General features: G+C 44.8%; 2 protein-coding genes across 3 annotated transcripts in view; one reads left to right on the top strand and one right to left on the bottom strand.

The window, feature by feature from the left end:
* Positions 1-26402, bottom strand: part of GABRB3 (gamma-aminobutyric acid type A receptor subunit beta3) — a 198258-nt gene that overhangs the window by 125254 nt on the left and 46602 nt on the right. The gene's annotated exons all lie outside the window — the stretch shown is intronic.
* The window catches only part of GABRA5 (gamma-aminobutyric acid type A receptor subunit alpha5), a 71011-nt gene continuing 53421 nt past the window's right edge, over positions 8813-26402 (top strand). The window contains exons 1-2 of one of the 2 annotated variants that reach the window (XM_028727834.2): positions 8813-9305; positions 11302-11457. In XM_028727834.2, the coding sequence (XP_028583667.1) occupies positions 11372-11457 (86 nt within the window). In that variant the 5' untranslated portion in view covers positions 8813-9305; positions 11302-11371. Of the gene's footprint in view, positions 9306-9452; positions 9855-11301; positions 11458-26402 lie in introns of those variants that run through there. The other variant, XM_028727835.2, reaches the window with a different exon arrangement.

Genomic DNA, 26402 nt, shown 5'->3' with positions numbered 1-26402 from the left:
GCTGAGGTGGACTAGGATTTGCAGGTGTGAACCTTGCTCCCCGCCATCCTAGCCCCCCCCCCCAATACCTTTGTGAAAACTGACAGCCTGTATTTAGCAGGGAGAAAGGTGAGGCAGAAATGTCCCCTCCAGCTGACAGGTTTAGGCAACAGAATTTCTGGATGCAACCACTGAGTTCTTCTGCTATTTCCTTTGAAAGCAAACTCTAATCTCCCTTAACGATTTGGCTTGGGAAAGCTGCTTGATCTTCTCCACCACTGAAATTACGGGGTCTGAGGAGACAGATAAAAGTAGGCATTCGTACCAACCTAGTACGGCGTGCCTGCCTTGCAAGGCAGAAAATGTGTCGCTATTTGTGTCTCAATTAGAAAAGAGCACAAGTAAAGCAATCAGAAGATGTCAGCATCTCCAGGTTGGAGCTTTTGACATGTTAGGTACTGTACCTGGTTGCTTAAAGATTAATTGGCTCCAGCCAGACAGCGGTTTATCTCCATTCCCAAGCGGTGGGGTCTATTCAGCTCACTTACTAGCTCTTCTTAGGTAAAGGTAAAGGGACCCCTGACCATTAGGTCCAGTCGTGGCCGACTCTGGGGTTGTGGCGCTCATTTCGCTTTACTGTGGCCAGCATGACTAAGCCGCTTCTGGCAAACCAGAGCAGCACATGGAAACGCCGTTTACCTTCCCACCAGAGTGGTACCTATTTATCTACTTGCACTGGTGTGCTTTCAAACTGCTAGGGTGGCAGGAGCAGAGACCGAGCAATGGGATCTCACCCTGTCGCGGGGATTCAAACCGCTGACCTTCTGATCGGCAAGTCCTAGGCTCTGTGGTTTAACCCACAGCGCCACCTGCGTCAGCTCTTCTTAGGTAGAGAATATAATAACATGGGAAGGGCCTTCTGGATCAGACCAGTGACCTATCTCATCTAGCATTCTGTTCTCACAGTGGCTGATCAGGTGTCTGTGGGAAACCAGCAATCAGGATTCGAGCATCAGAGCTTTTCTGTGGTTTCCAGCAACTGGCAGAGTTGCACCAGGTTAGGGAAAGATGGTGGTGGACCAGTCTTTGAGTTAACATGTTATTAGGCTGCATACGCACTATGTGTTTAAAGCACATTCTCACTTTCCAAAAATCCTGGGAATTGTAACTGGTTAAGGGTTTAACTCCCCCCCCCCCCACAGCTGCACTCCATTGTCTCTCGAGACAGACAGATGCTAACTACCAATTCCAGGTTATAAAATTCTTGATGAGGATTTAAGATGCTATTAATCAGTGCTATTTTTCTAGAAAAAGAGGTGCCAGAATTCACAACTGAACACCTCCATTGTTCTCTTAGAATGGCAATGGTCCCCCCCTGGGAGGTGCTGGACCTGAGTTCCAGTGAGTTCCTGTTGGAAAAAAAGCCATGGCCAAAGCCATTAAGGTATGGTAATCTCTCATTTCAATGCATGTGTTTAATGCAGGAGTGTTTCTGATTTAAGCCATATATTTATGTGTGCGTTTTGTTGTTTGTTGGTGTGTGCGTGTGTGTGTGTGGGTGTGTGGGTGTGCATATATACTCCTGAGCAATAACTAACAAGCCATAAATGCCCAAATAAACACACACACCAGAATATTTATTTTATCTCCAGTGTTGGGAACAATAATTGGATGAAATCCAATGAAATGTATGTCATGTTTTTGTCATTGATAAATTGCTTTTTGTCTTTTGCTGGTTTATTGTCACAATTAGAGAGAGAGAGGGAGAGAGATGCATGCAAAGGCTCAAATTGCCAGCCTCTGCATAGAAAGTCTGCCATCGCTACAGGCAGAGCAAGTGCTCCACCATCAGTTCAAATGGGCTTACTGGTACCCAGCCTCAGGCCTGCTGATCAGAACTGCTTAGCACAGGATTCTATGGAACGATGGTACCCTCTAATGGCCCAGTGGCCAACTGCACCTATTTATGCATCATGCTTCCTCTTAAAGAACAGGAGGAAAATGCTGACTGAACAGATGGGGTTTAGCAACGTGTGCCTGTAAGCTGGTATTTCTCGTGGCAAGCACAATCTCCTAAAATTAAATTGATATTTATCAAATGTTCCCTTTTGCAGCGGGATGCACTTTTCCATTTTCTTCTGAGAAGTTTACCAAAAAAAGAGAAAAGAAAAGAATAAAAATCGACAGCCGCCTTGCCGTTAGACTGCTATCCAATTTCCAGAACCTTTCTCATTAGGACTTCGCTCTTGATTTTGTTGAATGAATATTCATCTCTAAGCCACGCCGCTCTGAGGGAAAGATCTGACACATTCAAAGAAGTGAATGTGAGATTAGATCAAAGTTGAAAGTGGAGCAGGGAACTATACAATGGCCCTCCGTTAGAGTTGAAAAACAAAAATTCTAGGCCAGCGTCCTTATTTACAATTTTTATTTAATGATGAGAGTTCCCCCCCCCCTTTTTTTTTTGCTATCTCATCTCTATGCTTAGTTAACCTACATTAAAAATCTAGGGTAAAATAAACGCTCTGATTTAAATCTCTGAAAGGAAAGACATTTCAAAAGCCAGAACTAGATTCTTATCTCAGTTTGTTTTGGGCAGGTGCTGTAGAACATAAAACAAGTGTTTTCCAAAGAGGATTGAATCCATGGTGATCATAGCTGTCAACTTTTCCCTTTTCTTGCGAGGAATCCTATTCGGAATAAGGGAATTTCCCTTAAAAAATGGGAAACGTTGACAGCGATGATGGTGATGCCTTCCTTTTCTTCCTGTGCCATGCCTGAAGAGTTGTTCCCAGTAACTCCAGATATCTGCCACCTTATCGACATAGCTTGCCCAATAAAAGTATGGATGCCAAAGCCACAATCCTGTCAAGATTATAGTTCAGTTGGTAGAGCATGAAATTCTCAATTTCAGGGTTGAAGGTTTGAGCCCCATGTTGGGCATTGCAGGGGATTGGACTATATGAGTCTCCCCTTCCAACTCTACAATTCTATTACAGTGGTACCTCTGGTTACAGATGCTTCAGGTTACAGACTCCGCTAACCCAGAAATAGTACCTCAGGTTAAGAACTTTGCTTCAGGATGAGAACAGAAATCGCATGGCAGCGGCGCGGCAGCAGTGGGAGGCCCCATTAGTTAAAGTGGTGCTTCAGGTTAAGAACAGTTCCAGGTTAAGAACGGACCTCCAGAACGAATTAAGTACTTAACCCGAGGTACCACTGTATTCTAAAACATGCACACATAGCCTGTGCTTGCATAGCCTGAAATCTGATACAGGCATGGTGCATTCACATATCAGCTAGAATCCAGCTCAGTTAGATGAGCTTAATCAATGGATATTAAGGGGTTCAAGCCTGCCTAACTCTGGGCTTAGACTATAATGATTAGCTGGATAATCCAATCAGTCATTAGAGCATGGGACTTAATCTCAGGGTTGCAGGTTTGAGCCTTACGTTGGGTGAAAAATTCCTGCATTGCAGGGGGTTAGACTAGATGACCCCCTGTGTCCCCTTCCAACTTTACAGTTCTATGATTCTATGAAATTGCAGCTATCACTTGCTTGCATCCATGTGCAAGTGAAACTGCCCTATCACCTTGGGCCACATCAAGAGATTGTGTCACAATGGAATGGAGAAGGAAGGATAGCTGGGATACTTAAACTGACTGTTACTCATCATTTTAACTCTAGCTGTCATCCTACCTAGGTGAGCTTTACCTGAATGCTATGGAATTGGGCCACAAACTGTGCTTGTTTTGTGGTTTTTCATTCACAGTTATGACTGACCTAGTTCCTGGATCCTATAAAGTTTCTGACGTTACCTTTAACGCATCACTTTCTTTATAAATGCATTCTTTCTTCATTGCCCTATTCTCTGGGTAAGGTGTCTTACAGTTGTCTTTACAGTTTGGCATCTGAAATCAACTCAGCACCTTAAAAGAAATGTCAATATATAAATCTGCCTCTTTCCCTCGTTTTAGTTCAAGTTTGCATAGTTCCACTTTATATTAAGAATGTGAACTGTTTATATTAGTGAGGTGCTTCGTAATATCTTCCCTGCCACCGTCTTCTGCATGTGTAACACAAACTTGCTGTTTAGAAAGTGGTTCGCTTTCTTATATGGGCTGCTGCATAATATCCTCCTCTATATAGAAGACTATGCAGAGTTTTATTGTATTATTTTTTTAGGAGCTCAAAGAGATTTTAGCAGGTTATAGGTAGGCATGCTCTCTCATGGCATTAACCTGGCAAAATTCATTGGTTTTCCTTCTGAATCTGTGAGCAGCAGAAGGCACCAAAGCAAAGCCCATTTACTCCCAAGAGAAAATTGGCATGGCCTGAATCCTGTGGCTAGTGCAGAAAGGATAATATTCATCAGTCAACTCTCCTTGGAGCGAACGGACAGGCTGTCAGAGAGAAATGACCTTGGCTGTCTTATCATTATGAAGAAGTGGCCGTAGCGTGTCTACTGTGGAAAAAGTAACAATTTCCAGAGGACTAGCCATGTTAGTTCTGTAACACTTTAAAGAGCAACAAATTACAGGGTGTTTTTAATACTCCTGCTAGTAGTAATAATTCATATTATTGTTGTTTCCGTTTTCATATGCATAGATTATAGAGCCATTAATGGCAAATGTACAGTGGAGGCCTCCTGTACTTTTAAACAATTGTATAGAATTGGGGTTTTCTTTTAGGAGGTGGAATTTGTCGTGTAGGAGCTGACAAAGAAATCAGCTGCAGAAATTCCCCTTCCCCACTCCTGCAGTGAAACGTTACATGTTTCTGCAGATGCCCCATTGAGTTCGACAGACCTTGCTTTCAAGTAACTGTGCATAAGACTGCCAAATAGGAGGTCTGGCTTTTTGTGTGTGTGTGCTTCCAGGCACCCTTCCACAATACAGTGGGACCTCAGGTTAAGAACTTAATTCGTTCTGGAGGTCTGTCTTAACCTGAAACTGTTCTTAACCTGAGGTACGACTTTAGCTAATGGGGCCTCCCGGTGCCGCTGCGCCACTGCTACGCGATTTCTGTTCTCATCCTGAAGCAAAGTTCTTAATCCGAGGTACTATTTCTGGGTTAGCAGAGTCTGTAACTTGAAGTGTCAGGTAACCTGAAGCGTTTGTAACCCGAGGTACCACTGTACAACATAATCCTATGCATGTTTACTTAAAGGTAATTCCCCCTGTGCTCAGTGGGGCTTGCTCCTTGGTAAGAGCTCTTGGGAATGAAACATTTACATCCCTATGAGGCTTGCGTCGCCGCCGCCGTCATCATCACCACCACCAATTAATTAATTAATTAATTAATTAATTAATTAATTAAATTTGTATACTGCCCTGTACCTGTAGGTCTCAGGGCGGTTCACAACGTAAAATCACAATATAAAAACACAAAATGCAAAATAAATATCAAAATGAGACTATCAGAAAGCTTTGCGTGAAGCCCACACTGTCAACCTAAGTTGGGGTTTCCAGGTTTTCAGGACGACACATTTTCTCCTGCTGCTGTGAGGTTGCTAAGAGTTTGAAATGTACACCTTCAGACAAGAGGCTACTTTTGACATAGGGCATGATTCCCAGTGCATGGAGACTTTTGTCGAACAAGCAGCTCCCTCCCCAAAAACAAGAACAGATTTCTGAAAGGCCTTTACTATCTCAGCCTCAGAATATTTGGCCCATTTCCTATGTCCCGTTAACAGCTCTCCACGTGGAAGGTCTTCCCAAGAAGCAACCTTATATCGAGTCAGACCATTGGTTCATCAAGCTGACTATTGTCCCACGGATTGGCTGTGGCTCTTCAGAGTTTCGGACAGGGCAATTTCCTATCGCTAGGAGGTGAGGCCAGTAATTGAAGTGGAGAACTTCTACCAGTAGAGTCAGTGTGGTGTAGTGGTTAGAGTGTTAGTTCTGGAAGACTAGGGTTCAAGTCCCCTTCAGCCATGAAGCTCACCAGGTGACTGGGCCAGTCACCATCTCTCTGCCCAACCTACCTCACAGGTTTGTTCTGGGTTAAAATGGGAAGGGAGAACCATATATGCCACCTTGAGCTCCTTAGAAGAAAGATGGGATAGATCATTATTATCATCATCATCATCAGTGATATTTTCCTAGAACTCACCATGAATGCCTCCCTTGTTCTCTTAGAATGGCAATGGTGCCCACCTGAGAGATGCTGGAACTGAGTTCTGGTGAGTTCCAGCTAAACAAAAGCCCTGATTATTATTATTATTCTTTAAGCATCTACTCAACCACTGAGCTACAGCACTTCCCCAGCATGGATGAGCTTTTCCTGCTTTCTTCCATCACTAGGAACAATGGAGGCTGCCTCATACCAAATTATACCATTAGGGCATTTCACTCAGTACTGTCTGCCAGTTCAGCAGCTCTCCATAGTCTCAAGCAGGAAACAGTCTAAGTCCAACCTGGAGATGTCAGGGATTGAACCTGGGACCTTCTCCATGCAAAGAAGATGCTGTGACATGGCGCTATGGTCCTGGCCACTAGCACAGAGGCCTTCTACACAATGAGGCCAGTTCATAGTTTACATATCTGGAGAGAGAGTGCAACATGGAAAGTGCTGAAGAACATATGAAGAAGCCCCAGAGATGCCAACAAGGTAGCCAAATCTGGGGAGCATTCAGCATTTGCTGTAGCATGAGCTTCATCTGCAGAAGCCCATTTGAAGGACCTCTGGATACTGTAGGTCAGGTCTAGGGATGCAGTGAAGGAATCAGGTACCAGCAGAGGACCAGAAGGGAAGAAGCAGCAAGGGATGGAAGAGTTGACAAGAGCCCAAAGCAGCAGTGATGGGGAGGAGAAGCAGATAGAAGGTGTTGTGTTAGGACTGCTAAGAGGGGAAACAGAGGCCAGGGCTGTGGGGACACTGGGAAATGCAAAACCAGGCTAGCTTGTATTCTAATTCCACATGTGTGATGGTTGAAGGCAGGTTGTGGTTGAAGCAAGGGAATATGCTCTGTACACGTACAGAGGAACTCTTGCTGTTGTTGTTTTTACAAAGTCCAAGGGCCTCAGCAACAGGGCCAGGCATTTCTCTCCACTGTGCTGAAACCAAGCCATACAGCTGCAAGAATGAAGTCCATAGGAGGGCTAGGGCAACCTCGACAAAGATATTGCTTTGTGTATCATGCAGCTGAACTGCAAAATGTGATGCTCAATACTGGGCACAGACTTTTGCATTCTGAGAATCTCAACTGTATTCTTGTCAAAAGCAACCATCTGGCTCAATTAACTGCAAAACAACAACAGCAACATAATTCCAAACTGGGAAACATGAACCTAATGTAAGGTGGAATCTCAGAAACACAATGTGTGTGTGTGTGTGTGTGTGTGTGTGTGTGTGTGTGTTTACTCGTGTGCATGCACTCAGGGAACAGAGCTCCGTCTCTGCCATCTCTTTCTGCTCCTTCTCACAGTTGGCAGAAACAGTGAAAACATTGCAACCTAAGGAAAAAACGAGTGCAAATTTGCTTAGATCTAGATGTGCACTGGCATGCTCTGGTCCATGGGGTCATGAAGAGTCGGACACAACTAAATGACTAAACAACAGATGCACAAATCCAGACGTTTGTGAGAGATAATTCTGATTTCTTTTTCAGAAAGTGCAGGTGTAATTTATAGCCTAAGCCTATCGATGTTTACCCATGAACATGCTCGCTAGGTTGAAGGAGACTTGGTTAAGTGTGGTTGGGCTTACATCTTTAGGGTTAAGACCCCTTGTAATGAAGCATCTGCCATTGATGTGGTTTCTTCTTGTGTTATTGGACATACAAAGTTTGAGTTCCCTTGGTGCAATTCCTTCCTGCATTGTGTGCCATTGTCTCCTTCTTTCTGCCTTCATCATGTCCCTTCCTCATGATGGTGTCCAGATATCTGCTTCTGTAAAATGCTTGCAGGGGAGGAATTGCATAAAGAAGTTGTAAGAAGAAAGGTGTGTAAAATGCAGGAACTCACCCAACTTGACAGTAGCAACAACTTTAATGTATTTTTAATCTTTGTTGGAAGCCGCCCAGAGTGGCTTGGGAAACCCAGCCAGAAGGGTGGAGTACAAATAAATTATTATTATTATTATTATTATTATTATTATTATTATTATTATTATGTGGGGTGAGGTGGTGAGAATCAGCTGTCTGACCTACAGCTCAATCCACTGAAGCGAAGGACATTCTCCCCTTTTACAGGGTTTCTGAAAACACCATCCTTTTGCTATTAGTAAATATTAGGTTGGCTCCCAACTTAATCATGCTTAGAGTAGGCTCATTGAAATAAATGGTTCTTACGTTAGCCATGACTAACACAAAACCCATTGATTTCAGTGGGCCCACTCTAAGCCTGACTAAGTATGGATCTAAACCAGTATCTGTTTAAATCACCTTTATCGTCTTGTGTTTGCATCTCAGGGTTTTCCCACCCATTGCATTGCTCGCATGTATACAACATTTATGTTCACATGTAAACATACGTATTATATAGGCCCGTTGCCAAGAAACCTCGATTAACTATGGTGGAATTGCATATGCATTTGGAGCCTCATCCTAACCATGTTTACTCAGAAGTAAATTGAGCAGGGTTGCCACCCTAGCAGGGGCAACACATATCCACCACTACGAAATAGAACAAATATGTCATCAGTCTTAAGCAAACTCTTTTTAGAACAAATAAGGGCTGCAGATCATTTTGCGCACTGAAAATGCCCTCTTTCTCTCGTGTGTGTGTGTGTGTGTGCGTGTGTTTGTGCACATGGACAAATTGAAAGATCTCTCCCTCTCTACGCTGCTTTCAAGTTTCCCCAAACCGAAAAGCCCCAGTTCAGCACGCAAGAAGCCATCCCTTGCCTTCGGAATCCCCTTCCTTCGAAACAGCACAATTTAGGAAGCGCTTGCCTTAGCAGTCTCGAGTTCTCCTGTGTAAGGAAAGGGGCTCGGTGATTAATCTGAGCTATTTCTGCCATGCGTGCAGCGGCCTCTGCTGGCGCGCGTCTGCTTGGCAGCCGTTCGACTACAAGCCGAGCGAGAAGCCATGTGGATTTTACGAGGGGAAGACTAGGGGTGACGGAGAGGACCAGGGGAGATCGAGGGGGGAGCAAAGAGACACCCCCCAGCCGGCCAAGCAATCTTGGAAACGGGGGTTGTTACTTGGATCTTTACCTTTGACTCCCCTCTAAGACTCGCCCCGCCGCTACCACCACCACGCTTTTTTGGCGCCGAGGTGGAAGATGCTCTGTTAAGAGAGAAGCCTGGATCACCGCGGCAACCCCAGCTCAAAAGCAGATCGGCACGGGAGGCGAAATCCACGCGGTGGACCAGCGCTGGTAAGCTTTCCTTGGCTGCGCGGCGAACTCGCGGTTGGGTGAGCGCATCTCCACGGAGCAGGCGAGATCCGCAGGAGAGCGGGGATGGTGGGCGAGGAGAACCGAGGGAAGGGAGCGAGGGAGGGTGGATCTCCTCGGGGGAGGCGACCCCCCAGTTCCTCAAGCCCGCCAGCAGGTCGGGAAGGGAGGCAAACTTTGCTGGCTGGCCTGGCTGCTCTGGCGCAGCTGCGCTCCACCCGTCGGCTTGGATCGCTCAGCGGACGCCGGTTGAAGGTGGGGGGTCGGGACGGGGAGGGTTTCCCCCGCCTCTGTCCCGGCTGGCCAGAGCGATGGAGCCGGAGGGAGAGCCGCACTTGTGCTCTTTCGCCGGAGTTTGCGGGAGTTGGAGAGCGCGGCGAGGCGCGAGAGGAGAGCCGGGCGCTCCATCGGCTTCATTGCAGCAGCAGCGGCAGAGGCAGTAGCAGCAGCAGCAGCAGCAGCAGCAGCAGCAGCAGCGGGAGCAGCAACAAGGGCTGCAAGGCACCCCGTCCTGCGTGGATCCGGCCACGGGTACACAGCCATTTCCTTGGGTCAGAAGATGGAGGGGGGGTGCATGCACGCTTGGCAGGGAGATCTAGGCAGAGAGGGATCCAGAGATCTGGGGTGGGGATGGTGGTGGCCGTGATGGTGGTAGTGGGAAAGTGGGGTGAGGCTGTTTGCGCGGGTCTGCGTGTGAATCCCCTGGCAAGAGATCAGTGGCAGAGAGGCTTTGCTGAGAGGTAAGGGGGACTGCTGCGGCTCTGCAGTGCCCTCTTTCTCTGGCCAAGCGAGGGAGGTGAAGCGGGAGAGATATCCGCTGGTCCAGATCTGGACCAGTTCGAAGGAGGAGGCAAGGAACCCTCTTTTCCACAGGAGGATCCCAAAAAATATTTCTTTTAAAAAATCATTTGCACTTAGGGCCAGGTCGTATCTCCACTCCTAGTCTCTTTCGCTGGTCACCTGAATTCTGCTTAGGGCTCGGTGGTCGCCACAGCACTTTGAAAAACGGAGGAGAACCTCCCTTCGCTGCTTCCATTGCATGGCTCGGTGGAGTGCAGGGTTATTTTAGTCTCAGGTGCGGGGGGGCGGGAGGGGGGAGGAAAGGAGCCCAGAGTTGAAAGGCTGCTTTGTTTTGTCACCTCTGCATCCCGATCAGACAGATCAGGAAGAGGAGGGAGAGATACTGCCCTCGCATACAGTCATAAGGAGATTTTTTTTAATATTTGGGGGGACAGGCAGGTATGCAGGCAGGCAAATAAAGGAATACCAGTCAATCCTGCAAGCAGGTATTTTGTTGCCATGCCAGCCCCCCTCCCCATTTCCCCAACTCCTTGGTGTGTCGTCAAGGGGCTTTCAAAGCAAATGAGGCCTTTGCTTTCTATATACCGTTCTTTATGTGTGTACTCTGACTTCCAGGGTGTATCAGCTAGCTTCTTGCGGTTAAGAAAATAGCCAGGTGAGACAAAGGGCATCTGAGGGAAGTGTGTCTGTGTGTAGACATGCACACACACACGCTAGCATATCATAATAATTAAAAAGAGGAAAGGTTAAGTGCCTATTTTGTAGTTTTCACACATTTGTTTTGCCATGGATGTTCCATTGTGAGCAGGGCAAGTACTTCCTTGCCTGATTTGCGACTCGTGGACCAGATCTATCGCTATATCAATACATCTATGGAAAGGCACTTAATTATAGGAACTGGTTGCAACCTCAAAAGATCCTGAATACGCTGGGGTCCTCATTATCCAACCAGCTCAGGGTAACCGAATACACTTGGACATCCTTCATGTAGAGAGAGATGCTCGCACAACCTTATGTAAATTCCACTTCTCAACGAATTTGGGGTCTTTGAGGAATGTTTCGAATATCTCCCCAATGGGTTAGACAAATGATGTGCGGTGTATTGCTTGATATCTGACCTAGTTACTATCTTTAAGTTAACACTTATGTGCATTTCTGCCTCTCTTGTCCTCTGCAGTTTCAGAACAAAGGTGGCGAAAGGTATACCCCTGCAAAATCAGCTGCTTCTATTAATAATTTCACTGGGAATGGACAATGGGATGTTCTCTGGTTTTATCATGATCAAAAACTGCTTTCTGCTCAGCATTTCTATGAGTTTAGCCAGTCATTTTGGGTAAGTCACCATATGTAACATGATTATTATTGTTATTATTTAAATGAATGGAAACCATTAGTTCTAAGGAGTTAAGAGAAAGCATCCTAATGCATACTTGATACCCAGAAATGGATGTGGTACAATGACAGAATGCTGGATTTGGAGTGATCAGGATTGTGGTTTTTCCAGCCTCAATTCCCCCATCTGTAAAATAGCAACAATATGGACCTAATATATAAGGATATTTCTGAGCTCATGTAAAATACCAGACACACAACATGCAGAGTGCTTTACTGTCGCCATCATCGTTATTTCTTCTTCAATATATGTAGTTGTAAAGGACAGGGATGTGAGCCAGTCAGTTCACTGTGTGCCTGAAAACACGATAAAGCAAGCAAAATAATTGCATGAGTAACTTGCTCATTAGCTTTCCCTGTTACTGCTTGTACCCTCCAGAAAGGGGAATTAAAGCATTAGTGAAATGCACATGCTCCATGTGTATTCAAAACTTGTGCATCACACCGAAAGGCAGCAAGGCAGATGCACAAGTCCCTTCTTCGTGCATTGGCTTGAAGGGGGCGTCACTTACACACCTGCTTTCTGTCCCTTCTGGAAATGGGCAAAGCAACCTTCAGTTCCCCAAGCTATCGACCCATTATATCATGCCTAAGCACATTGTTTAAACTCTTCTGAGCATGTTTCGTGGCCTGAGTTTACCGCTACAGTGATCGCATTAGGAACAGGGATGTGGCAAGTAGACAGTATGGGAGGCGGAAGCGCAAAAATGTCAGCCTTCTACTCGAATGGATCACCTTTTCTGGACTTTGGTCTAGTCCTCCTACACGCAGGGCGAGACTCAAATGCCCGGGGCCCTCCTCCTTCCTCTGTTCCCTTCCCTTCCTACAAAAGATGGTGAATCAGAGAGGAAGTCCCCTCGTCACTGGCAAATGACACTCTCAGTGCATCACTTCTCATTGGGTTATGGGCCTTGTCTGCAAGACCCATTGGTCCTTGGTTTCCTGACCTCTGCCAGAGAACACCTTCTCCACTTCCCCTTGGGGTTGGTGGCTGATGGAAAGAGTAAGATGCTTGGGAGAAGAAGGTTAAACAACAATCAAGGGCAGCCCCAGACATTCCCCCCCCCCCCCAAGCAGCAGCAAATGGCACTTTTCCAAGTCAAGGCCCACAGTACTCCTGGTCAGGGCTTTTTCCCCAGCCACAACTCAATTCCAGCACCTCTTAGATGGGTGCCATTGCCATTATAAGAGAACAAAGTTCATGGTGAGCTCCAGCACCTCTTTTCATAGAAAAATAGCACTGCTCCTGTCCTGGACATATGCAGAATTAGCTTTAAAGGAATGTTTTATTTCAGATCAGTAAATGCAGCAAACAGCTAGTGCTGCCTGCCCTTCCTGCAGGTACAGAAGGCTGCCTCCTCTGGGGGCAGAGATAAGTATTTTTTCATAAGTTGCAATATATCCTATGTTTATGAACGATTCCACCCCTCCCCCATAATTTTGTTGTCTTTATCCATAGAGGATTACTAGTGTAGCCTTATCCTCTTCATGCTTTTATTATTTTTGGTGGGGTTGGTGGGGGAGAGAGAGAATGAAGATTAATTACTTGTGTAGGTGTGGGGGGGGGGACTGCTGCTACTGCCCCTCCCCCCCCAGCAATTGCTGCCTGCAGTGGACACTTTCCTCTGCCTAACACTGAGGGCTGGCCCTGTTCAGGGTAAAAAAGAGAGAAACCCAAGCTTCAGGATTGTTTGATTCATATAGCCAAGCAGCCGATCTGATTTATGAGCTGAGCAGCCCGGGGTCTTGCCCTCTCCTCCATAAGAAGAGCCAGGCTTGTGTTCCAGCACTTCAGCGCTCTGGGATCACAAAAGTCAGCATCGCTGTAAATCAACAGAAAGGGAGCGTGCCCATAGGTTGCAAGCTCCTGGTTAGCTGAAGGAAGTGGGAATACTGTTAAGGCAATGGCTTGCTATCTATCTATATTTTGCTTAACTCTTTCCTGTGTACTTCTGGAAATATGAATTCGCTAGGGTGACCTTAGGCAAGCCACTCTTCCAGACTCAGGGCCAAGCTAGGTGTGCAAAGCAATGGGGGGTTGTTTTCTTAGGCAGTGAAGAGACCTGATCTCCATTCAGTTCTTGGTGGGAGAGCGAAAGCTGTCTTCATCACTGGAATCAGACTCCTCTCCCTCAATGATTAGTTAAGGAAAAGCAAGGTGCACAGCTGCCTGCTACATACTGAATGCACATCTATTTTGACCCCCCACTTCTCTGTTTGAAATATTGAAATATACTGGCCCACCCTATAAAATGGTTGCAAAGATCAGAAAGAAAGAAAAACCGCTCAAAGGTGCAATAGAAACGCTGAACAATTACTACTGAATGAATCTGAAAGTTGCATTTGAGAAATTGGGTGGGGGGTGGGGGGAATCAAATCAACACTTTTGGTGAACCCATTGGGGGGAATGCTTTAGCATTGTGCTATACAGGCAAGCATTGAGGTTAAATCCAGAGTTGCTACATTCTTACTTGATTGTTGTAGGGAAAGGAGAAAACTTGTGTTCTTGCAATTAACAATGCAACCCCGGTGGATTTCAGTGGAACATCAATCTTAACCAGAAATGTACTGAGATTTTTTTTGGGGGGGGGGTGTTTTTTGTTTTTTAATGCACCCTTGTCCTTTCCTCAGAGCTTTGTAGAAATCTTATTTTATAAAAACCATGTAATATAGGTTAGTCAAGTTTCATGTTTTATATAACAACCAAGCCAGATGTTGCAAATACTTGGACCTCAGGACCTTGTCTTGAACCAGAACAACAAAAAGGTTTCCTTGTATTTTATTGTCTCCTCAGATTTTTGTTTGATGAAGTCACAAAAGAAACGGAAAACAAAAGTAGACAAAACAAGCCAATTGGCCAGAACACAGTAGAAACTCATAGTAGGGTATATCCCAGTTGGGAGGAGTTGGGATGAGCTACACTGGATCACTGGTTTCAATGGAAAGTGACATATTGTTCTGGTTGCCTGGGCAGTTGGGACACTGATCTCTGCTTACTTGGTAGTTTAAGAAGCAGGGTGGTGAAGAATAAGGGTTGTCAGAGCAGAAATGTGAAAGGAAGATAGGAGCTGTCCAAGGAAGCCCTCTCCAATAGCTCCCAAGATCACAGCGGACAAGAGTGAAAGGAAAAATGAGTGAGGTTAAAGCCAACCTCTAGCACTCTTGCTTGGGGTTGTTTGTATTGATACACCATCAATAAAAAGGACAGAAATCTGTGCATAAAGTTTAAAAGCATTTGATTCCTATAGTTTAAAGAGAAATGCACATTGCCATTGTGAGGATGACTGACAAGGTGACCCGGGTGCTGTCCAGGTGCTGATTGTGGACTGGCAATTTCAAGGTCCTTCTTCTCCCAGCTTCTGGTTCTTGGACCCAGACAGGGCTTTTAAAAACTTGATGCCTTCAAATAGAGGTTTGTCCTCTGACCGCTCTTTAAAAGGAGACTATCCTCTGTAAAGTATGGTGCATGAACACCCTAAGGCTAGGCCAAGTAAGCTTATCTGCCCAGGACACTCATGGAGTTGTAGTTCTGTGCGGAAGGTTAGCGATCTCCAGCAGGGGCTTCCATCTTAGCACCTCCATTACAGTCTTGCAAGCAGGACCTAAGAGCAACAACCCCTTCTCCACTGGTGATGCCCAGCAATTGGCAGTCAGTCATACTGCCTCCAGCTGGGGAGGTAGAACATAGCAGTGCAATTCCCAAGACTCTTGGTAGGATGTCAGGTCCGACAAAACAGGCCTAAAACTGATTTGTGTGTGTCACATGAGTTGTAAATCGGCCCTCTGTCTTTGCTTTTATATAAGGTTCCAGAGACATGAGGACACAGGTTCTACTGCTTTGCAGTTCATGCGTCTGTCAGTATTTGTGTTGTTTAGCTTCATTATTATATTGAACAGAGTACTGAACAAATGATTGCTAGGGGCTTATTTAGTCAAGAGGGCTGGGGGAAAAAAGGAAGGGAGGTTTGCCTGAAGTTTCCAATTCTTAAAAAAGAACAGCAGAAAGTAGAGGGAATAATAGTTGTTTACCTTGGCCATTGGACTTTGGACCAGACACATTTAGTGTTAAAGTGCTGGACTGCAAATATAATTAGATATTAAGAAATAAAGTTGGTAGTGCCCTGTCTGTGGAAGTGCCCTTACACGTATAACAAGCACTGACACTGTTAGCATTTCTGTGCCAAGTTAAGGTTTATTTGCCCAGGTATTTGAAGTTTTGCAAATTGATGAGTATTTCATCTGTTCTCTCTCTCTCTCTCTCTCTCTCTCTCTCTCTCTCTCTCTCTCTCTCTCTCTGTGTGTGTGTGTGTGTGTGTGTGTGTGTTTTTAAGATTCTTCCTTCATTGGATGTTGCATTTTAGTATCTGTTAACTGCTATTTTATGATTTAGGAGGTGGTTTTAATGGGTGCCCTGTATCCCACCATAGTATGTTGATGAAGGGAAGATTCATGATAAAAAAATATTTTAAAAGAGAAGTAAATCTGATCTCACTAAGCCAAATAGCAGCTTTGGGGAGGGTGATGAAGAAGAAGAAGTGGAAAGGATGAATAAGAGGGATGAGAAAAAGTTAACATCTCTGCTTATTTGTTTCTCCATCCCACTTAGAATAGAAGGTCCACGTCTTGCCCATATAAGAGAATTGCAGGCTGCTGTGCATCTCTGCACTGGAGAACACGAGAAAAGGTTGCTGCTGCAAGGCAGGGAAAGTGCAGAAAAGGGAAATGTGAAATACTCTCCCACACCCTGCTCTGCTTATATCATGGCCATGTGCAAATCAGTGGTCACTGGTGCCCATTTGGACTGGCAGGGCAGAAGGCAGAGAGACCAACAGCAGGTAGAGCTAAGTCAATGACAGGCAAAGCCATGAAGGTGGAGACTAGCTGAGGGAAGACAGAGGAGGCTGGAAGTGCAGTGCCCCATTTGCCCCAATGGACCAAGCTCCGCTGATTCAAATCCCCTTTAAAGGCACTTCAGGAATAGGGTCAGCTTTCTCGAGACAGGGAGCTTGCACCTCTCCATGTGCTTTTGAAGAATGAGCATCATTAGGCACTCAAGTTCTTAAGATCTGGCAAGGAACTGGGGTGGACTGGTGTGCTGCCCTCAGCAGCAGGTTTCCCAAAGAGAAGGAATGCAGCAGATCTGGAGTTTTAGAGCACACAGTGGCAAATTATTGGCTTTCTGAGGTCACCTGAGACCAGGAGCATGCTCAGTAAGGGTGCTAGACTGTCCACCTTGAATTGCCTGTGGTTCCTGATTCTGGCTAGCAGCGAGAACACCACTACCCAGAATCCTCAGGTGATCCCAGAAAGGCTGTCCCATTTGCAAAGCTCTTGGTGGCTCATCTGCAAAGTTCCCACTTGGAGCCTCCTCCTTCAGAATAGCTCATCCTATTTTAAAGCAGGAGAGTGGACTAAATTATCTATCTGCATCCTTTCAGCTATTATGAGTCTTAAATGCAAGCCAACATTTTCTAGATGAAATTTGGCCTTGTATCTTCTTTCATTCTCTAATTCTATTAAAAAAACAAAAACCCACACACAATCAGATGCAGACGCCAGAACCAGGAAAATTAGCCCTCTTGTATGATTCAGGATAAAGCTTTCCCAATGAACGGTAACAAAAGCAGACGTTTTAGTACAAGACCAATCCGGCAGGGATAGGCAGCCTTTCTGCATTCTGCCATTTATCCTTGCAGCAAAGCAGTTCTTAAAACTGGTAAAACTCACCGAACAAATCCCTGTAACCAACTGCAGGGGTAAAGTTCCTAATTCACTGCAATGTTGGCTGTAGACTGTCCTGATGCTCAATTCTCTCAGCAATGCAGGGATGTGTGGAAAACGTGCATAATAAAGCACAGAAATTCTGTCCTCGTTTAGCTGCGGTTTTGTAACTAGCTTGTGAAATGTTTGGGGATTCCTCAGAAAGGCCCTATAGATCTTCATAAGGCTGGGTCCCATAATTTAAAGCAGCATTTTCAGCAAAGCCATTTGACACCTAGAGTTGTTGTTTGTCACAACCAGGCACTTCTGTAATTACTTTTTGTTTTACGGTGCATTTTGTAAAAGCAGTAAACTAAAATCCAATGTACTATAAGAGATTCAATATATGGCCTTCCTAGTCACTGTAGAATTCAGAGAGGCCTCTTTTATTCATAGGATACTATGCAGCTAAAGTATTTGCCAGCCACTTGGATAGCAATTTTTGGCCAAGAAGTACAATATGAATCCTGGGGGGAAATAAACGTTTAGGAAGTATAGCCAAAAGAAAGTTCGTTGTTAATTTGCAGCATAGTGATGCTTCAAAAGGCTTTAAAAAAATATTAATGCAACATCCATCCAAAGCTGTAACAATGGAGAAAGTTCCTCCCAAATTAGTTTCAGCTTTGGTTTTAATACTGTAGCAAAACATACGCAATGTATCTTGTTATCGGGACAGAAGTCTCAAAATGCTACTAAATATATATCTTGAAAATCCTTAATTTTGAAGAAGAGAAATTTACTAGGTGACGCACTGGCTATACTTGAAACCCACACCGAACTATCCAAATTTAAGCAGGTGTGGTGGTTATTCCCCCTCCCCTTTTCTGTACACCCAAAGCTGCTCTCCCCTCAAACCCATGAACCTATACTGATACATTTCAATAAATGTTTTAAGTGGGGAATATCCATACACACATGAAATTGTGGTGGCAACTGCACCTACATTGTTTGAGAATTGGGAAGAGGGGGGAACTCCCCCCTCCCACCATTCATCTCTGCTAGAAAAGTTCAAGGAAACCCAATATCTGTTTTCCAAAGTCAGAGAGCTCCTGATATGCCCCAGTAAGATACTTTGCATATTCCCTCACTCACTTCAAATATAGGAGACAGTTTTGTGAATGTATTATAATGTGTCAACTCAGATCACGGACTTTCCACCCTGACATGAGCTGGACATTGTATAGATGGGGACGCTCTGAAGTGTGTGTTCCGCACTGATATGCAACAAATATTATTCTGGCATTCTGAAGAGATCAATTGCGATGGATAGCTCAAAGCCTTCAATATGGGAGAGGCATCTGCCAGTCTTTAGCAAAGACAATATGCTGCAACAGGCCAATACTCTGCCATTTTCCTCCATCAGTGAATGAGGTGAACAGCCTTCCCGAATCTGGTGCCTTCCAGCTGTTTTGGACTACAACTCCCATAAGCCCCAGGCGCATGACCAGTGGTCGAGCGTTATGGGAACTGTAATCCAAACTAACTGGAAGGCACTAGCTGAGTGAGTCATTCAAAGTACTTCACATATAAGTGTCCCTCCCTCCTTACTGTACTCGTACTTTTTTTGTCACTTTTGCAAGCTGAAGACAGAGAACGGTTGCTGACGTTAATAGGGATATATATTACATGCTATTGTGTTTTTCTTTCAAGGGTTTGAAGGAAATATACACAGTTCTCCCCTGCCATTTTATATTTACAACAACCCTGTGAGGTAGCTTAAACTGAGAGGCAGTGACTGGCTTCATGGGTCAGAGAAGGATTTTATCGTGAGTCTCCTTGCTCCACTACTTCCCACTGACTTCCCACAGTCATTTTCTTCAGAGTTAGTGATGCTGTGCTTGGTGTGTACTGCACATTCCTCTTTGGCCTCTGATTAAGGGTTTTGTATTGTTTAAAAACCTGCAAACACTATTTGACCTGAGGCAACGGGGGCAAATGGAAGAGATGTCTGTACACCATGACAGCTAATGGTTCTCTCTGAAAGCACTTTCAGCTTTCTTTAAAATGGTTCTCTGCCTCATGCCATACCCTTTCTTTATGAAGATATTGTAAAGTATTCTCTCTGCCTCCTTCTTCATTAGATTTGCTTCTTTTCCAAGACCAGGAAATAAATTTACAAAGGGACTGAATCATAAAAACTCAGTCTCCCTGTTGTGAAGAGACACTCTCAGAGATCTCCATTTCCACGGGTGAGATCCATGCACCCCAGAGCCATCAATGATAAGGAGAATTTGTATCAGGAGCTACATTTCACTCGATGTCAAAACTAATCCATCGGTTTTAATTACAGAAATGGAAGGAGCTCATTAAGGGCAACCCTCGTTGACGTAAGATTCTTTCCCACAGAACATTCACCAGTGTGTTGTTGTTTTTTAATATTTCAGATGAAAAGCTCTACACTCTCCCAGTAGCTAATAACTCCCAATATTTTGTTGCTGATCAAGCCACATAAATCATGCCCGCCAATAACTTTGGTGATCGCTTTCTATTTCAGTACTTCTGAAGTTGTGGAACAGAGAAGTATTAAAGGAAAGAAGGAACTAGGGCACATACTAGTCTGGTGCAGTACCTAGAGTGTTTGATTTGGATGTGGGGAATCTAGGTTTTAATACCCAATCAGCCCCGGAGGTCTCAACCCAACCTACCTTTTAGGGTCATAGTGCAGCAGAATGCCCCTCTGAGCTTCTTGGAGGATACAGATATAATACATATCCTTTTCTGTAGTTTCACAAATTCAGCATGCCAATATGCTGCCAGCATGAGTCAGACAAAGGCAAACACAAATTCTTGCTTGACTGAATACTCTCCCATATCGGTTGGTCAGATGGGGTGCTCAAAAGCAGGATGCAACCCCAATAGCCCTCTCCTGCAGTTGTTGCTCACCATGTTCAGAATCATAGTGCCTTTGATCACAGAGGCATTATATAGCCATCAAGACTGGGAGCCATGGTAGGTTCACTCTTCTTGTTTGGAACTATTGGCAGTGGGACCAAGGATGGTGAAGTATTGAGGAAGTGCTAAGCACTGAATCCTGAAGCTTCTTAGAAAGTCCTTGAGTTCTCAACTCTGGATGAGCCTTCCCTGCTCAGGGAGAGAGCTCTGGCATACAGTGTTGTCATAGTGCTCCCAAATTATAGAGACATCTGATTGCTTTGACAGTTTTGGAATCTGCTTTACCAGATGTGCCTAATACTTTTTTGGGGAACAGTTGTATGCCCATTTTGCTAGAGATCAAACATCCATCACTAATCCATGAGTAATCTACTCTGGATAAAATGATTCACCTCTACCATGGTTGATGTGGATATAGACACCCAATTGGGATGGTGACCAATGTGGTGAAGCTACCATAGTGTGACCTTTGAAGATAGTTGCCAGCTTTTGGCACACCACAGATCATAACATGCCACTTGCTTGTGACACCAGAGTAACCTCCTGATTAATAACATGTCAAAACACAGCCTGTGATGGCTTCACTACAACAGTCACCATCGCAAGTGGTTTCCCAAATTCATGTTGTTGCTTTTCAATAACACGCATGCATGCATTTCACTCCCTGTGCAAAAGGGGGTGTCATCCTTGGGGAAGCATAGCCAGTTGGGGGAGGGCATCTGTGAAAAAGACACCATTTTATGTAATGCTCTACATGTGAGTTGCATCTTGTGTCTTACGCAATAAGGCTTTCTGTAAAAGAATTAGATAACAGTTAAAGTGGCCCAGAGTGGATTTTTCAAGTGGCACAATAAGAAAAAATGTACTCTTTCATTTTATTGCCAACCAACATAACAAAGAGATGAGATTTCAGACTACCAATCAACACATTCCAGGGACTCACTCACAAATGGAGCTATGCTTTCCCCCAGAGAAAACCCATAATAGTTATGAAACATTGGAATCAGATTCTAGACAGAGCCAAGCTCTTTTCTTCTTCTGAGCTTGGAATTTTAAATAAATAAAAAAAATGCAAACAGCACATATTTCATGCAGGTAAACATATGCTGAATCAAGCAAATTGCATCTCTTGCCAAAACAATTTAATAGTCCAATCAGTTCAGCTTCACTGAGACCATCAAAAATGGCAGGTGAAAAGCCCAGCAAAATAAAATCTGATGTCAGGGTGGGAGGGAGGCTCACATCACTCACATGGAAGGCTAAATCATTCACAATTTTTCAGCATCACCATCCCTATTACTATGAGATTACACAAACAGGTGTGAGAGAGACAGGGAGGGAGAGAGAAGACAATGACAGACTGTGGTTACTTGTTGTCAAGGCTTGCATATGATGTCCAGTTGGGCACTGGAAATCACTAGAAACCATTTTAGGCTTCCAGTTCTTCTCCCTATTCTGTTTCTCTCTCCAAGTTGTTTCCTTATAAGCAGCTTTAGGCAGAATTCAAATTGCACCAAAGCTTTACAAACCACAAATAGTTTGTGTAATGAAAGAGAATTCACCGGCACACTTCCCAAGAAGTGTCAGCCGGCCAGGTACCAAACAATGCAGACTTCCCTTTCTAAAAAGCTCATTGGATTCTTTCTTTTTAGATAGTTTTTCAATGTAGTGCTATATTATATTACATAACAGGATGTAATTGCTTCCAGGAAATACCGGGAGCAGGAGAGTGTTGGATTAGACAAGAATCATAGGCTTTTGTTAGTCTTAACGTCTCCTTGAAGACAAACACAATTTCAGTTTTTAAAAAATCCATTGGGGAAATGCTTTATGGCGTCCTTTTACTGCCCTTAGAGAAGAGAAATTACACAAAGGGTTTCAGCTTGGCCAGTGGAACAGTAAGTACATTAGCTGCTTTTGTCACTGGTCTGCATTCACTGTTTCTAAATTTCTAAGCAAACCCCTAGCTTTTGCCATGATGGCCAAAAGAAATCTTGCAGACGCTTTTGACAACAGTTAGAATTTAAGATGACCATACAATCCATCGTTCTTGGTATTCAATGAGACTGTGAATGTTAATTTCCAGGCATGTATAAAGTTCTTTAACGGAGCAGAGAAAAATGCTTATACACAGGTGTAAGATTGCCAGAGAGAACATAAGAAAAGCTCTGCTGGATCAAACCAAACACCCTTCTAGTCCAGCATCCTATTCTCACACTGACCACACATATGGCTTTGTGAAAACCGCAAGCAGAACCTGAATGCAAGCAGGATTTGTGCCAGCAGTGCCAGCAGGTAGCTTTCTTTCTTGCACCTCTACCTAGCTTTGGGAACGAGGGAGGAGGGCTGCAGGATCTCTTAATCCAGAATGCGGCAGCGAAACTGGTGACTGGGGGTGGCCGCCAAGACCACATAACACCAGTCTTGAAAGACCTACACTGGCTCCCAGTACGTTTCTGAGCGCAATTCAAAGTGTTGGTGTTGACCTTTAAAGCCCTAAACGGCTTCGGCCCAGTATACCTGAAGGAGCGTCTCCATCCCCATCATTCTGCCCGGACGCTGAGGTCCAGAGGGAGCCTTTGGGAGGTTCCCTCATTGCGAGAAGCAAAACTACAGGGAACCAGGCAGAGGGCCTTCTTGGTAATGGCGCCTGCTCTGTAGAACGCCCTCCCACCAGATGTCAAAGAGATAAACTACCTGACATTTAGAAGACATCTGAAGGCAGCCCTGTTCAGGGAAGTTTTTAATGTGTGACATTTTAATGTATTTTTAATCTTTGTTGGAAGCCGCCCAGAGTGGCTGGGGAAACCCAGCCAGATGGGTGGGGTACAAATAATAAATTATTATTATTATTATTATTATTATTATTATTATTCCCCTCACAACTCCATCCCAAAGCCTGGGAAGCTTCCATTCAGCTTAGGGAGGGAGGTGCAATGCTCTGGCAGCGTCCGAGAGACCAGTTTCTCAAAATCTCTTTCTCCTCCAGGTAGACAAGCAAGAGTAATGATCAGAGTTCAAGGAGACATTCCAGCCTGGCAAAAATACTCCAGGAGGGTGTTATGTGTGAGGGGTGTGGCCTGGGGGAGAGTAGGAGGTGTGGCTGGAGGGGCATGTGGCCTTGGGAGAGTCCAAGGGTCAGACAGGCCTGGAGGGTGGTATTTGGCCCTGGGCCTAAGATTGCTCACCTCTAAGGTTCCTCTAAGGATTGCTGTAGTATTATATTATGTGTAGGGACGCAGGTGGCACTGTGGGTTAAACCACAGAGCCGGGGACTTGCTGATCACAAGGTCGGTGGTTCGAATCCCTGCGACAGGGTGAGCTCCTGTTGCTCGGTCCCTGCTCCTGCCAACCTAGCAGTTCGAAAGCACACCAGTGCAAGTAGATAAATAGGTGCTGCTCCAACGGGAAGGTAAACGGCGTTTCCGTGCACTGCTCTGGTTCACCAGAAGCGGCTTAGTCATGCTGGCCACATGACCCGGAAGCTGTATGCCGGCTCCCTCGGCCAATAAAGCAAGATGCGTGCCGCAACCCCAGAGTCGGCCACGACTGGACCTAATGGTCAGGGGTCCCTTTACCTTTACTATATTATGTGTAACACTAGAGTGTGACTGTTATTCTGAATCATTTGTAAATAAGAACACTAATTATGCCAGGGTGGCAGTTCCATGCCTACAGGAGCTATGGGCAGTCCCTGTTCCATTCTCGATCCCAGTGGCATTTATTGTCCACGTTAAGTGAGAATGGCCATGGAACTGGATCCCCGAATATCTAGCTTCCATTATGGTTTTGCTCGGCATTACACAACATTGTGGCCATCACGGCTCGCAATAACAATTTCATAGGATTAAAATGTTGCTAAAGACTCTGTGTAGCAGATGGCGGAATTTGATCCTCTGGCTGCAACTTAATTAAAGCGGCGCGTTGACGGTGACCATGATCAACTTCGGGAAGAAGGCCTTTGACCCATTGGCTACTTATCTGCAAATGTCTGCAAATGTTTTCCATTTACTCATCTCAGATTCTGGAGTCTGTCCAGCAGTAGCAGAAGAGGAAGGCAATGGGTGCCACAGAATGTCTAGGAATTTGGTGGGAAATGTAACGCTAAAGCAGAAAAAAAATGACGGTTTTTAAAGTTGTTCTGAGTAGGGGTGAGAAAGAGACTTGTCATCACCTTACAGAGATTATAGAAAGACTGTTCCTGCCCTCTGGCTTAGAATGTGAGGCCTGGTGCTTACAAATATCATTTGTGGGAGATAAACCTGTCTGTGGACTGTACTATTTCAAACTATGTGTGTGGATTCATGTGATTGAATGTATCTCTAATATTCCCGGCACATAGAAAACCCTCTTATCAGGGAGAAGTGTTGGTTTATTCCAGTAGTCCTCAACATTTTCAGGCCCAGGACATACTTCTAATCCTAACCAGCATTTGGGGATCCATTTCTTAATCTTTTACCATACATTTGCAGGGTGGTAGTGTTCTGGTTGAGACCCACCTCAGATCAAGCCATGTCCCACTTGTGGGTTCCAACCCACCAGCTGAAGACCAGCGGTTTATTTTATTTATTTATATAAAAAATTTACATACCACTATTCATTTAAAAAATCTCAGAGCAGTTTCCAACAGTCACACATAAAACCATACAATAAAAACCATGTAAATATCTGTACAGTCATACCACGGGTTACAAACTCTGCGGGTTGCGAGGTTTTGGGTTGCGGACTTCACTGAACCCAGAAGTACTGGAACGGTTTTGGCGCTCACGCATGTGCAGAAGCACAAAATGATGTCATGTGCATGCGCAGAAGCGCCAAATTGCGTCATGCGCAGACACGGTGCTTCAGGCTGTGAACGCTGGGAGTTGCGAACGTGCCTCCCACACGACCACATTTGCAGCCAGAGGTATGACTGTATATATAATAAAATTAGAAACCAGCCTTAATGGAAAGATGTATTCTTAGTTGCCCGCAGAAGCCTGGAGGAATAGAAACACTTTCAGGTGGAATTTAATGGTCTAAACCAGGCATGGCCAAACTTGGCCCTCCAGCTGTTTTGGGACTACAACTCCCATCATCCCTAGCTAACAGGACCAGTGGTCAGTGGTGATGGGAATTGTAGTCCCAAAACACCTGGAGGGCCAAGTTTGGCCATGCCTGGTCTAAACAGAAGGAACCTGCTGAATTGCTTTGACATAGCAATCCCACAGGACTGGGCTGATGACCCCAAAGGCTCCATTTTGTCAAATGAGCCTCATCAGGTTGAGGAACAAGTTGTTAACCCAGCCTCTGAATGCTGAAGATCCCAGGTTCAATCCCTAGTATCCCAAGAAAGGGCTGGAAAAGACTCTTTTCCTTATATCCTGGAAAGTCATTACCAGTCAGTGCAGAGTATTGAGCTAGATAGGTTAATGGTCTGACACAGCTTCCTATGTTCTCTCTCTCTATGTGTGAATGGAACATTCAATCCTGTGAGCCCCTCCCCCCCCCAAAAAAGACCACCAACAGTCAGAAGTGGAACAGTCCACAAGCCAGTTTCCCACACCATATGCATTTATGCAGTGCTTTTTTCTGGGGGTTAAAATACCCCTAAACATTTTGTGATTCTGTGTACTTTTGTCCATTTACTGTATTTATTTCCCCCGATCTGAACTATAAAATGGTGATTTTCTTGAGTCAAAATGAGAGTACCCCTAAACATATTTTAAGAAAAAAAGCACTGCATTTATGGAACTATTAGAGAAACAAAGAAAGGTGGCAAAAAAGGAAAGGGATAAAGAAGGGTGAACAAATCTCAGGTCTGTGGTGTTTAGTTGTTTTCTTGCTAGAACCCCAAGATCTACTAACCAGGTGGAAAAGAATGGCTGAGTGGGGCAACACACTTTTGGAATTAAGGAGCCTCTGAGCAAACTGGATTTGTTTTCAATACCAAAACTGAATGCACAGCCCTTTCACACAAAACCCCTCTCCAGTTTTCCCCCAAACTTCCATCCCTGATATCACCCGCTTAATTTAGAAAAGGAGGGAGGGGAAGATGCTTTGGTGTCACTGTTGTTAAACAATTGGGAGTCAGAAGTTTTGCTTATCTGCTGCAAATTACTCCTTGATCTATCCAGCAGAGGCTGGTCCATTTGAACAAAGGCGACATTGCCCCAGCAATCTCAGTGCATCCTCAGCTGGCCCCCACCTGCCTTTGAACTTACAACCAATCAGGGCATGGCTCTGTCTGTAATC

This window comes from Podarcis muralis, chromosome 4, assembly GCF_964188315.1.
Source record: "Podarcis muralis chromosome 4, rPodMur119.hap1.1, whole genome shotgun sequence".
NCBI classification, from domain to species: domain Eukaryota; kingdom Metazoa; phylum Chordata; class Lepidosauria; order Squamata; family Lacertidae; genus Podarcis; species Podarcis muralis.
The sequence above is the reverse complement of the archived record's forward strand: the minus strand, read 5'-3'. Positions and strand labels throughout refer to the sequence as shown.